Source organism: Misgurnus anguillicaudatus, chromosome 12, assembly GCF_027580225.2.
Source record: "Misgurnus anguillicaudatus chromosome 12, ASM2758022v2, whole genome shotgun sequence".
NCBI classification, from domain to species: Eukaryota; Metazoa; Chordata; class Actinopteri; order Cypriniformes; family Cobitidae; genus Misgurnus; species Misgurnus anguillicaudatus.
In genome coordinates, this window is record NC_073348.2 from 3375500 (window position 1) to 3389727 (window position 14228).

Sequence of the window (14228 nt, forward strand, 5' to 3'; positions counted from 1 at the left end):
TTCAACCATAACTGTGACACTGCTGTTTACTGTATGTCTATCTTCAATTTATTGTAGCTTTGTTTACAGTACAATACGGCATAGGCACCTATCACGTGGGTGCTCGAGACACGAGATATTCTCCATGTATAAAACTTTATTCAATGGGGTTTGTATATGACGTTTTATTTTATTGACAATTATCAAGAGCGCGTTATTGTAGAGCGCATTTAATCCGCTTCACTCGGGTGTCAGGGGGATTCCCTTCACTGAGAGTGAATTTTCCGTTTTTATTTGACTAAAACTAGATGCTCTCCCCCATGGTAAAATCATGGTACTTTTTCGTAAGCGCTCAATTATAAAATATGTTAATTTACAAATCAGAAGTAATGTTAGCGCATCTTGCAGTCAATTGCACATTATGAAATGGAGCCCGCGAGACCGTCGACTTCATAGGATTAAGCTAAATCATTATTTCAACTTTGCACATCCACTCTGACCAGTTTACCTTAGGGGGTCAGACGTCTTGACTCTCCGTTGAAAAATATTGTCAGAAACAGCGGATGGAGGACAGAGATCACACAGGATTTTAAGGTTCCGTCGATAGCAGACTCTTGTTACTGATTGGCCATACGACTTGTCAATCATCCCCATTTTCTATGTGGTGGATGAGCCCAGTGCTATGATTGGACATATTTTAATATTTTCTGTTGCTTGTTTCGAGTACTTCGCACGGCAGAGACGTCATCAGGTTTTTGCGTAGTTTAGAGTGACAAATCGTACCACCGTACATTGAGGTCAAAATGAGTACCTGCTACGCAAAATGCGTACGGGTTGGCAGGTCTGCACTGTATCAATCTCAGAATGACGTATAATAGGCAGTAGATAAGATAGAATTGCTGTGCGGCTGGAAAGGGCCTTCGTCTTTCTATCACATGTCAGGACAGAGATAGGGAAAGCTAAAGGGACATCATGCTCCCACTTGTTATTAAAATATTTATGATTGTTACTGCTGACGTAGTGGGGACCCAACACATTTCAGTTATCGGTGCTGTTTGCAGATGAGGGCTGGTGTGATCCCTGACGTTGAGGCAGAGGTCGGAGTGCTCTCTCAGATGGAGGGGTAGGGCGTGCTGGGCCCAAAGGCTTTGGTGGTTGAGGAGCCCGCCGTTTCTTGATTGATATTTGAGGACTCGCAGCAACAGAGTGTGCTTTGGTCCAGCAAATACCAGTTTCTCCATTTTCTCTGAAAAGCACAGAAGTGGAGATGTTCTGTGCACAGAAGTGTTAATATTTAATTAAAATATTTAAATTTTCATCGTGACGCATGCGCCCCGCCCCTTTGATTGCCACGCCCTTGGACCCAACCACCCGCCCAACCCTACCACCTTAACTAACAAATTTTCTGCGGAAAACCCTGTACTTGAAAATGTAAAAATGCAGAAAGGTCTGTGTGAGGGTTAGTTTTAGGGTTTTATGGTAAAATATATAGTTTGTGCATTATAAGTCATTATATACATGAAGAGACCCGACATTGTATGGAAACCTAACGTGTGTGCAGTGTAGAGATGATGTTTGGCTGGCCGGTGATCTCTTGATGTTAAATTATCTATTAATTGATCTTTAATTTGTCAGATTACCTAGATCTTACATGGCTATTGCTCCTTTATCAGTAATGCCAGTATTTCTCAACTCCAGTCTTCAACTCATCAGCCTGTATGATGAATAATTGTAACTGGAAGGAATCTCCTGGTGTCTGTCAGAACATAGGAAGGGATCAGAGAAGCCAGAATTAGTTTAAGAGTTTATTAGAAATAGCAAGATTTATTTTTATTTTGTAGAAAGGACTTTGAAGGAGGTACAAATGTAACCAGTCACGGAAAGTAGGGACACAAGTCGGCAGTGCAAGTTTCGAGATAATGAGCAACAAAGTGTTTATTTTCAAAATTTGTGATTTTCGTTTCATTGCAGAATCTGTTAGTTGAGATCACGAAGAAGCTTCTCCATGTTTGAGATAGCAGTTTTTGTATATTTAATAGGGATGCAGGATTCGGATTCGGCCAAATACTGGGCTTTTTGACGGGGTTCGGGTTCGGCCGAATCCTAGATTTTTTTTCCACCGAACCGAACCCTAGGCTTGCGCTACGCTGGTCGACGTCACGCGGCCGTTGATTACACACATCGGGTGCTGACGTGGAGATGAGCTTTTTCTTTCGGTGAGCCTTAGGGGCTGGACACACCAAAACTTTTAAACACGGCTGAAAACGCCTTGAGGATGCCAAATGCCAGCTGTTTTTCAGCCGAGCGCTTGGTCGCAGTGATGCTTCAGCTGTGAGCCGGTTGGTTGCTGTGGTAATGTCCCGCCCCTCCTCCACTGTAATTGGACGGCCCTGTGAAGACTGTGACATTGACAGGCGGAGCTTCCAACTCAAAGTATATAGTTTTCAGCACGGAGCTGCTTGCTTATTGAAAAAACGAGCGTGTCGCAACGCATCGCTTTTATTATGCATAGGCTTATGGTAATTGTCAAAATAGTTTAACAACTTGTCATCCTGGCATAATGTACAGTTAAAATTAAATAAAATGAAAAATACACTGCTGTGGACGTTGTTTACTTCATTAATGTGCTTTACTGTGTTAATGCAATAAGGATGCGAGTAGGATTCGGTATTCGGTTTCGGCCGAATATTAAACGGTGGATTCGTGATTTGGCCGAACCTAAAAAATCTGGATTCGGTGCATCCCTAATATTTAAAAGTGTACATTTTGCGGTTGAAATAGGCTTGTTTTTCTGGAGATTCTAGCGTGCAGCGGGGGGGGGGTGTCATTGTCTGTGTGTATTTACATACTGTATAAGCAGCTTGGTTTTTGCCCTCGCTCCCCAAAGGGAACAGCGTGACTACTAAATAAGGATAGTTCGCCCAAAAATGAAAATAATGTAAGTAATGACTTACCCTTATGCCGTTCTAAACTCAAAAGACCTCCGTTCATCTTCGGAACACAGTTTAAGATGTTTTACCATTAGATTTAGTCCAAGAGCTTTATGTCTCCTCCATTGAAAATCTATGTACCGTTTCCATGTCCAGAAAGGTAATAAAAACATTATCAAAGTAGTCTATGTGACATCAGTGGGTCAGTAAGAATGTGTTGAAGCATCGGAAATACAGTTTGGTCCAAAAATAGCAAGAATTACAACTTTTTTCAGCATTGTCTTCTCTTTCGGCTCGAGTGTGAAGTCACGTGACTGTAGTTCCGTGTCACTGACTTTATGCGGCGCCGCAGTCGGATGACGTCAAAGTACCGCGAGAGCTCTTTAAGAAATCTTATGGAGTAGTTTAATTCGACTCGCTCTCACTGTACTTTGACGTCAGTTCTTGCATCACAACCGTGAAGACTAACACATACACAAAAAGTCACACAGACATTGTTGAATACGTTATATAATTGGCTACATGTTGTCTATCAATATTTTCAATGAAGTCATTAGCTGATGGAGGAACGAGAGAGCGATTGGTTACATTAAAGTGTAATATCATATACAATGCTACATTTTGCTGTTGAAAACGGTTTGTTTTCCCTGAGATTCTAGCGTGCAGCGGGGGGTGGGAGGGGTTGATTTACATACAGCGGCTTTTGATACTTGAGTTATGGACCCGCCCCCCAAGGGATTCAGGGGGACAGTCCTGTAGCCAGAAGCTTTCTCCAGACATTATGTACAACATACGGCTGGATTCTTTAGCTGCGGAATAAGAGTGGCAGGACATGCGAATTATTGGACATTTAGAGGCAAACAGACGCACAGTGCAAACTTCGGAAATGATAACATCCACAAAGAAGACACCGACAAAGAGAAGGTGTGCCCGAACAACTTATTTCATTGGAGGGAACGAGATCAGCAAGATTACTTTCTGTTTCTTATGGGGTGAGTTTCCATAAACATTAAAGTTTGTCGGTTTTTTGTTTATTGTAAGAACACATACACGTAGACCTTCACATTTAGTGCAATTGTTATTAGCTAGCTCAGGTTTTGATTGCCAAAACCCCTATTGTTATTAGATAGCTCAGGACTGTGGTTTCGATTGCTAAAACACAAAGTTATTGTTAGGTCAGGACTTGGTTTTGATTGCCCCCATTACTATAATGAGCTTTTAGATGGCAACGTGAGCATCTGTTATTAATTTGAATAATGCCTAAATTGACTGATGTTAAAGGCTCTCTAAGCGAATCTGCGAGACGTTAGTTCTAGTTGACGTTTGAAACTGTTTACAAACAGACGGAGCTAACTCCTCCCCCTCGCTTCCGTGCTTTCATGAACACGCCCAACCCCCACCCCCAAATCCTTTTTGTCGTTTATTGGCTGGAATACTTTGCTTTGTTTTGTGATGCTAGGTTTGGCCACTTGTTGATATTGCCGTTTGTGAAGCCTGGGCTGTCTACAGAGATCGCGTTTTTTTACAGTTTGATCAGCGGACAGGCAGCAAGCAGATAGTGAGGTGATGTTTCCGGTATGTAACAAAAAACAGCCTGGGCATAAGGACTGGCATGTGAAGTTGCTGCCAACTCATGTGTCCAAGGCTTCAGTGTGGCGTGTCTGTGTGAAGTCTGCTAAGGAACTTGGTATGTGTAAACATTGATTTTAGAGTTGTGACGTTCACGAACAAACCGATTCTTTTGAACGGCTCATAAACATGAATGATGGGAGCCGAGTCGCGGCTGGAGGGGAGCCGTTATTTCTGTCGTTCTTTTTTCCTATGCGTGTTTCACACAAATGCACAGATGTTATTGTTAATTTAAGACTTGAAGGGGCTGATGTCCTATTTGCAAAGTTTACAGTAGTAATAGTGGATTGAATGTAGACATTTCCATTTTATAATTTGTGGAAGTGCTTGTAGTAAAAGCTGTTTTGCATAGAATTTAATTGCAGCCGGCTTTGTTTTTGATGTTTATTTGTGAGTAGGTATTGTATGAATAAAATAAGTCAACGTAGCTTTACACATACACACACTTTGTACTAAGGTAATGTTACGAGGTGTTGGACGAACCCAAGTGCAGACAGAGGTAACTCAACAAAGACCTTTATTATATGAACAAAAACCAAAAACAAAACCCACGAGGGGGCAAAACAACATAAACAGGATTATATAAGGAACACTAAACTGTACAAGACCCAAGACTACACTATGACATTAAACAGGATAACATTAAACAATGAACTAGACTGGATACAATAAACACTACTAAACTTCAAGACAGCGTACACACAGGTATAGAACAATGCACAAGCACAGGACAATGAATAGAAGAGCAGGGGTTAAAGCAAAAAAATCCTGAGCCTGAACTTTTTCCGGGGGCGGGGGTTGACACATTGTTGAAAACATTGTTGAAACTAACTAGTAATGTATCTGCCATTAACACTTGACAAGCTTAAACTACAGATTATGATGGGCTATTTGAAACACCAATACAAAAGAAACGTTACTCAAAATATATTTCACTAAAATATGGTGCAAACACAAACATTTTTAACTTTTTTGTCATCATTTACTTTATGCCCCAAAGTAAACCAACAGACTGAACCAAATCAGTCACTTTGTGCATTTAAAGGTAAATACATCAATGTGGAGCATTATAAGAGTAAAAATTAGTCGCTAGATCTATGAGGGATTTTATGTTCTTATTAACAATTTTGTGCTCTATTAGTAAAATCTTTGGTTGCATATATGTATGGTAATAATAGGGCACAAAAGCCACATACACAACATGTTAAATGAGATTCACTGTTGGTCAAAACATGTTTAATGTTTATATAATAATTAGAGGGAGCATTTAATAAATATTTATTAGGGGTGTGACAAAATTGTAAAAATCTCATCTCCTTCTCATAAACCCACTTTTTAAGAAATCCTCAGTGATTAAAAAAATGGGAAACTGAAATCACATTATTTTTAAATGATTTAACTAATCTAGGATTGTCCCTGACAATTATTTTGCTAATTGATAGTGAAGTAATTTGATATTTTCTATTTTAAAAATAGACTCAAGTGAGCAATAACATTCAAAATTACATAATAATTATGATCCAATAATAATTGTAAATAAAGTATCAAAAACAAGTTACATTAAACAACATTACAATAACAAACACATTACATTTATGTAGGCTGTGTAATAAACCAGCATTATGTATTATAACAAATGCCTGCAGAGGGTGCTAGAGGACTCGTCTCGCGGATGTTATCTACACACTTTAGACGGAGAAATTGTTATTTTTAGCCAACTTTTTTAAATTCATTTGAATCTGTAATATTTGTCCATTCTTTACTGTAAAATGTTCAAACAGAAAGCTGCATCCCATACGTCATCAAGGTTTATATCAGTTAACTGAGCATTGCATTCGCAGGTCATAAGCATATTACAACAACGCGATCAACTAAATACATTTAGTAAACTTTATAATTGTTAATATTCCCTAATAAGGCAGTCTTTATGACATGTATGCAGTCTACAAATCCGACCTCCGAAGGGTACAGTCTTTAATTTGAGAAGCGGCCATTTCACCTCCAGGAAAACTCTTGTGACATAATTCATTTTGCGAGATCTCGTCACACCCCTAATATTTATTATTGATCTAATATTTATTACACAACCTTTGCACCCTTCATTTGAAGTGGATAATGTAACATTAAAGTTACTTAATTCAAATGATGTTGACTTAAACATTCCTAGGTGTCTGGAAAGCCAGTCAAGTGCACTTGTCTTTTGCATCAAGAGCTCCGCGTCTGCGAGCTTCTTGTAATCATATTATTCTGTAATGGCATGCACTAACGCATGCACGCACCAGAATAACGAACCATCAAGAGGCGCGAATGTATGCGTGTGTTCGACAGGGTGATGGTTTGCGTGGATGCGTGCATTAACGCGTGACAGAATAATATAATGCAAGCAAAACATTTTGACACAAACGCAACTTTATACTGAAATCGGGAGACAGCATTTCAACTCGACGAGAATTCCCGTAACGCTTTTATACACTCCGTATATTTACATAGTTAAAGTCATATCTATGGTCAAAGCAGCAAGCAAATGTTTTCGGTCTCCGCTTGGCATCTGCAGCTGGCTCTCAACCACACTTCAAAGACCCGCCCTATCCTACTTCTGATTGGCTAGTTTGTTAGAGTGAAATATGTGTAGCTCTACTATTTGTAGGCGAACGCATGAACTTAAACTGATATAATTTTTTTACATTCGCTCCAACGCCGGAGATCCGGCATGGTGCCGGAAAACTTTAAGCCCTGCAAGAGGATTAAACAGGGGAGCAAATCAGGGGGGAACAGGTGATATAAATCAAACAATAATGAGGAGAGGATGACAAGGGAGCGTGGTAAAAGAGACAAGACACAGGGAACACGCGGTCCACTAAAACCAATACTGAGACCACGTGAACCCACACAAAACATGGGTCTGTCATGATTCTGCCACAAGACTAGATAAAACAAAGGACAAGATGGCAGAACCATGACAGGTAAATTCAAAATAGTGATGTCACTGTCTAAGCAGAGGGATGTTGTGCAACCCTATGGAATATAGTCTACACATGACAAATGAGGTAAAAGCTAATTTTTTTAAATAATTTAAACTCCGATATTGGTGTGTGATATCTGAGTTTTAATTAATTGACTACAAATCTCACCTCATCATTCCTCCCAGTGATTATTTCCAGGATGAACTCAGATGCCCCCAAGCTTGCTTTTTAAAACTGACTAAATATTTAAAAAGAGCCAAAAGAGCCATTCTTTTGAACGGCTCTTTAACTCTTTCACCGCCAGCGTTTTTTTAAAAAAGTTGCCAGCCAGCGGCAGCGTTTTTCATGATTTTTACAAAAGTTTAATGCCTTCCAGAAAATGTTTTTCTATAAACATACAATATACCAAATGAAAGAACAGACCCTCTGCTTTCAAACAAAAAAAAGTTTCATCCTACCTTCAGCAGTTCTTTTATAATCAGCTTTTGAATATGAGTAGGTTTCTGCAAAAACACCACATTTTGAGCAAAAAGCAGAGATAATTCAATTTTTGTGACAGACTTTTCATAGAGATCCCATTCAGAGCGATCTTTAAAACAGACACGGACATGCAGCAGCTTGCCATAGGGCAATACTTCCGGTTTTAAAAAGTTGCGGAAGGGCCACCTAGTGGATAATAGCTGTATTGCAGAAAGACGGAAATACTCGTCATTGGCGGGGAAGCGTTTTCTCTTAATTGAAGAGATATCTCGTCAATGGCGGGGAAAGAGTTAAAAGGACCGGGTCGCAAAGATCCGGATCCCCTCAAAGCAAGGGCGTAGGTTTGATCCTGGAATTGGTGGGGACATAAATAAAATGGTTGCATTGCAAAAACTGTTTATCACCGTTTACTTGACATAAACAACAGACAACTCAGTATGCACTTTACTCAATGACATCTGACTCGCCACCCCCGGTGCCATCCCAAATTTAATGTACTATAATAAACAATTTGTTATGTCCTAGAGCCTAATAAACAGTAACTGTTTAAGTCTTTGTCAAAAAAAAAGAAAATCACATTGTAACATATATGAATCCATATTTACTTTATAACATTGAAGAATATGCAATTAATATTTAATTCTTAATTTAATTTTGCAAAAAAAATCACAGTGTTGAAGTAGCTGTATGTATATCATGCTGTTTCCTGAACAACGTTTATTAACGTTTCTGTAGTTCACATTAAATCTTCTTTTCATTAACAGACAGTTAATCAGTGTGAAAAAATAGTTTAAGTTTAAAATGCAACCTCTACATCTGTGCAAGTAATGACCACAGTGCAGTATTGTAAAGTATTCAGCAATCAAAACATGAATCCATGTTTTTACCATGTTGGGGTTATTTTCTTTCATGGATTAGGGACCCCCTAAATAACCTTGCCACCCCATTTATAAAAGGTTGACACAAGTTTGCAACTCCTCAGGTTAACATGGGATTGCCGTGTATTCGTGAAAACACTTGAATCATTATGTGACACAACTTGTTTTGTATTTTGTGCATGAAACGGTTACAGTGGGTATAATAATACTTTCTTCCTCACTTACCTGTAGCCCGAATAATCACGCGCTTCTTGTTGAGTGAACTTTGGCGCGTTGTACAAAGTGAAACCATCCTATCACACGTAGCGAGTAAAGACAAGCCCATCATAAAATGATTTGAGTTAGAGAGGCGGGACTAAAGAAATGCAAAGCCAGTCATATTAGCGATGTGAGTTACGGAGGCGGGCATTGCAGAGAATAAAAGCTGTTAACCGTTTGTGTACCACATAGAGCGTTATTTTTACAGAAGGGGATTGCAAAAGATTTCTAATCTCATTTAAATGATTCCTGAAAAAAATATAATAAGTAAAAAATAGAAAACACAAGAATAAGACAGACATCAGTGGTTATATATAAATACAGATTAATTGTTTGGTCGAAATTATTGCTAGGGACAATTCAGTCTTCCCTGAATATTGGTAAGGACATGTCCCTAGCGTCCCACCCTAAATCTACGCCCATGCCTCAAAGAGCCATAAATCCCATCACTAATTGATTTAGAATTGAGTGCTTATAATGTGAAATGATGCAAAGCACTATTAGCAATTAAAATGTAACCATAGGCAATCTGTTTTTCAGGTGAGCGTGCTGTTTGTAAAACCAGCTTCAAAGCACTGTGGAACTGACTTCTCCCACACATCAAAAGTTGCCGGCCGCGCACAGATCTTTGCTGGCAGTGCCAAAGCAATAACGAGCAGCTGATACGGAGTGCAAACCTCCCAGATGATAGAAAGTCTGAAGCAATAAAGAAGCAACAAGATAATCTTTCCCTTGTACAGAAAGAAAGGGCTGTATACAACGATTTGAATGCTGCCTGCAGAAAAATTTGCTCTGTCTCTAACCTGTCTTTTGGACCGTCCCTACCAGCTAGCAAGAAGATTAGGATGCATTACAGTTTTGATTTTGCTCAGGAGGTAATTCAAACACATTAACTTCCACATACACTTTCTGTTTATAAGTTTGCAGTTATGAATTGATAAAAAATGTAATCTAATCCAAGTTCCCTCTGTCTCCTACAGTTACACTTTCCCTCAAACCCTCTCCAAGCCAGGACCAATGTACTTCCTGACCCCACGGAAATGTGGCCTATGGTGTTTCTTGTGAAGGGCAGCAGAAACAGGTGAATTACCTGATTGATGAAGGCATGTCATCTACTAAGGGAAGCAACGAAGTCATCAGCTACATGCATCATTTTTTCGGCAACTTTGAAATTGGAGAAACAGAGGTGGATCTTCATTGTGACAACTGCAGTGGGCAGAACAAGAACAACTTCATGCTCTGGTACCTTGCCTGGCGCGCTGGACACAAGCTTCACGAAAAAATTGACATCCACTTTCTTATTGCTGGTCACACCAAGTTTTCTCCTGATTGTGGCTTTGGACTCATCAAGCAAGCCTATATAAAGACAAGAGTCAACACTTTGGCAGACATCGCTGAGGTACTTTAACTTTACTTTGCTTTAGTGACTTCATTGCTGTCTTCTGTTCTGCTTCAACTGAAGACCTTTTTTCTCCCTCTTTTCTTTTTTTGACCTCAGGTTGTGGAAAATAGCTCTCCTGTAAGCCACCTCAATATACCACAGATTGTTGGAACGGCAGAGGGCAAAGTTTTAGTCCAAACATTCGACTGGCAGCACCATCTGACTCGCCACTTTCGTAGACTCCCACAGATCAAGAGTTATCAGCACTTTAGGTACTTAAATTAAAACTTTCACATTGTGTACATACAATATAACAGCAACAGCACACACAACACAGTTTTTTATAAGAAAATACTTTGCCATGTTTAAAATGAATAAACGTGCTTATTCTGTCACAGCTTTGACGCCAAGAGACCAGGTGTGGTGCTTGCAAAAACTGACCGTGATGCACAACATGTTGAATTTCAGCTACTGCGCGACGGAGAAGATCTTCCCCCTATTGACGGTGTTCTTGTCCTGTCCCCACCTAGATTGAACATTGACAGGCAGACATACCTGTAGGAAAAAATCAGGCCATTCTGTTCTGACGAGGCAAGACACATCACATGCCCAGCGCCAAAGGTCACAACACAGAAGAGGATGCGGATGTGATTGTGGACTGTGGACTTATTTTGTTTACAATAGAAACTTTCTTCTATTTTTTACCTGTGAACCTTCTACATTTTTAGGAAACTTTATTTTTTACATTAAACTCTTATGAAAAAGTAATTTGTTTTAATGTAAAAAATAAAGTTTTATTTTTTACATTAAAATAAATTACTTTTTTATAAGAGTTTTTATTTCAGGCATTGCATGCTTGTGTGAAATATTTAATAAATATCTGTGTGTTGTGTCCTTATTTTATAATTACAGTTATAGGATTAGAGACTTTTTCATTAGAAAAAATAATCTAGAAAAAATAATCTACAGTATAAGAGTTTATTTTTTTATTCAATGTACATAAGAGTTGCCTTAATCGGTAGATGCTAAGAGACATTTTTTATATATTACCTGTTTGTCACCTTTTTTTAATGCCACACTTTTTTACCTAAGCCATACACCCTGTAAAGCTCTCCACTGTAAAGTTTGTGAAAAGCAAATTTGAACCAACACCCCCATTCCAAAAGTAAGTACCCTTTCAGAGTTGCTTATGTTTTAAAATTGTATTCTATCCATCATAAATTTAAATGTTCAAATGATATTCATTTAAAATGTTTTCTTACATGTGCTTACTACCAGGCATTCAGACAACAGCCATATCAGCACCACAACCCCATTCGTGTAACGTGTGGCCAACCGGACCTGCATTAAAATCACAAAACTTTCAGATGGTGGAGGGTGAAATTCAACCTGGCGCCCAAACAGTCAGCCATCTAAGTGCACTTTCTGAAGGTGCACAGGTTTACTTTATGCAGCCAAGTCAGGACAGGGCATCTGGAGGGGGTGACCTTCTTTATAAAAGGTTTTACACTGTCATCCAGGTATGAGCAACAGCGTTTATTCTTGGGGTCCAAATCACATCCGTTTTCCTGACGGAGGAACAGCAAAGGCTGGCCAGGGATGCGCTTGTTCCCCCATCCTGCATAATGAATGGAGAAGAGCAGGACCTCTTTTCCAGAAGGTGTCATGATCTCGGTCTGATCGACCGCTTTTCTTTGGGTTTTGTCATGCGTCTGTGTGTTTTGTGTTTTGACAGCTTTCACGTGCGCGTATGTTACTCGGGCACTCCTCCTCCCGTTTAATTCCTTTCACCTGCATCCCACACCTGATGTCAATTTACTCTCCCACGGTTTGCTATTTAGTTCTCTTCCTCCCTCTGTTTCCCTGCAAGATCGTCATGTTTAGTGCTTCGCCGTTTGGTTCTTGTCCTGTCCTGTTGTTGTTTATTAATCCAGTTTTCTTTTTCTTAGTTCTGTGTGCTCTGCTGTGTTGTTCTGTGCTGCCTGGAGTGCTCTGTGTGGGTTCTTTGTTCCACAGGATTATTTCTCTCTGCCTCTTCAGTACTGTCGCTGTCCAGCGGTGCAAGCTGACCTTCATCCGCTCCGTGTTACAGAACTCTACAGCCTTCATTGCTATTTTCATCGTACGCTGTCTTCGTGCAGCGGATTCATCACCCTGTCTTTGTGCAGCGGTACTTCCTGAACTTCAGCCAGCTCCCTGTTTCCTGTCTGCCATTATTGGACAAACTGATTAATCCAGGTAGTGGTGATCAGTAGTCACAACAACAATAATCAGACACACCTGGATTAATCAGTTTGTCAAATAATGGCAAACAGGAAACAAGGAGCTGGCTGAAGTTCAGGAAGTAGTGCAGCTGGGCATTAAGCCTATTGCAATGTATGTATTGTATGTATTATATAATGCATATTTTTGCTGCCAAGCTTCGGGACAATGAATAATCATATTTAAAAATAATTATACTTCAAAACAATTAGGAAATGCAGTTCTTTTAGAAACAAACAGTTTATATTGATACTGATTTAGCATTATTATTATTATCATTATTAATTTATTTTTGTGTGTAGATGGACAAATGAAACAAGCATGAAAAAGTTTTGTTTTTATTAGTAGCCTATTCCAATTTAAGATTTTTGTATAAGGTAACATTTCTCATTTGTATTATATTTTACTTTGACTAAATTACAACATATAATAGATAAAGATGTTTAGATAAATATATAAATGTTTTCATTAATTTCAATTTAACATGTTTGACCATTTTGCCTCCCACCCAAAGCTTAAATGTGTAAATATTTTATATATTTTTTTTAAAATACTTTGCATAGAGACAGAGCGTAGTTATGCAAATTTGAAAACTACGCCCACCGGGGGGAACGCAATCCAACCGTCTCCATTGACTTTGTATTGCGAGATGCCGCCTCCTTGTCATTTCTGGCTTATAACAAAAAACTGATTAATGCCTAAAAGCTGCTGTGTGACAATATGTACAGCTAACAAGCCAAAGAACCCAGAAATAAGTTTTTATAAGCTGCCGAGCCGTAAAACCCAGCCTTTAAAGGGACACTTCACCCATTTGCATTAATCTTTGTATAGTTAGAACCCCAGTCATGTTTTTGAATGGTCGTGCATGATTTCCTCAGTTGCCACTGAGACAGGAGAAATACAGATTTCAGTGTTGCACTTCCTTCTTTCAATGATGTAAAAATCGTCATTTTGCATCATTGAAAGATGGAAGTGCTTTATCTTTGTTGAGGGAGTGAGACTACAAACACCCCTTTTCTTGGTCAAATAGGCACCAAATTCGAAATGTATGTACATTTCAACTACAAATATGATGCACTTTCAATAAAGATTAATGTTTCTATGGGTGAAATGCTCCTTTAAGGAGAATAAAGTGGATCGCCGACTACGTTTCCCCCTAGTGGACGCAGTTCTACTATGAAAAGTTGCCTGTGTCCATGTTTGTGTCTTTGGGCGCTCGTTTTTTGGGGTCGACAGCTTATAAAAACTTATTTACAGATTAAACTTAAAAACGGAATGGTGCCTGAAAGCTGCTGTGTGACAAGGTGTACATCTAACACGCAAAAAAAAAAAAAACGTTTTTATAAGCTGTCGACTTAAAAAAAACCAAGCGTTTTTTTTAGATTTTTCTTTCTTTCATCAGCTGAACACAACCAGAGTTATAATTAATAATATCCTGGCTCCTTCTTGCTTTGTAATGAGTCATGGA

At 39.1% G+C, this 14228-nt stretch overlaps 1 protein-coding gene across 1 annotated transcript; it reads left to right on the forward strand.

The window, feature by feature from the left end:
• The first annotated feature begins 7907 nt into the window (after positions 1 to 7907).
• On the forward strand, positions 7908 to 11256 carry LOC129446032 (uncharacterized). The gene is made up of 4 exons (XM_055206994.2): positions 7908 to 9992; positions 10098 to 10516; positions 10616 to 10770; positions 10897 to 11256. Exons 2-4 carry the CDS (start codon positions 10223 to 10225, stop codon positions 11057 to 11059), a joined length of 612 nt encoding a protein of 203 aa, XP_055062969.2. The 5' UTR covers positions 7908 to 9992; positions 10098 to 10222; the 3' UTR covers positions 11060 to 11256.
• Positions 11257 to 14228: the final 2972 nt, after the last annotated feature.

What these genes read in the sequence shown, in the direction of transcription:
- LOC129446032 (XM_055206994.2), top strand. Translation starts at nt 10,223, where the DNA reads ATGTCATCTACTAAGGGAAGCAACGAAGTCATCAGCTACATGCATCAT. An exon ending in CTTTGGCAGACATCGCTGAG is followed by an intron (nt 10,517 to 10,615) that starts GTACTTTAACTT and finishes TTTTGACCTCAG; the next exon opens with GTTGTGGAAAATAGCTCTCC. An exon ending in AAGAGTTATCAGCACTTTAG is followed by an intron (nt 10,771 to 10,896) that starts GTACTTAAATTA and finishes ATTCTGTCACAG; the next exon opens with CTTTGACGCCAAGAGACCAG.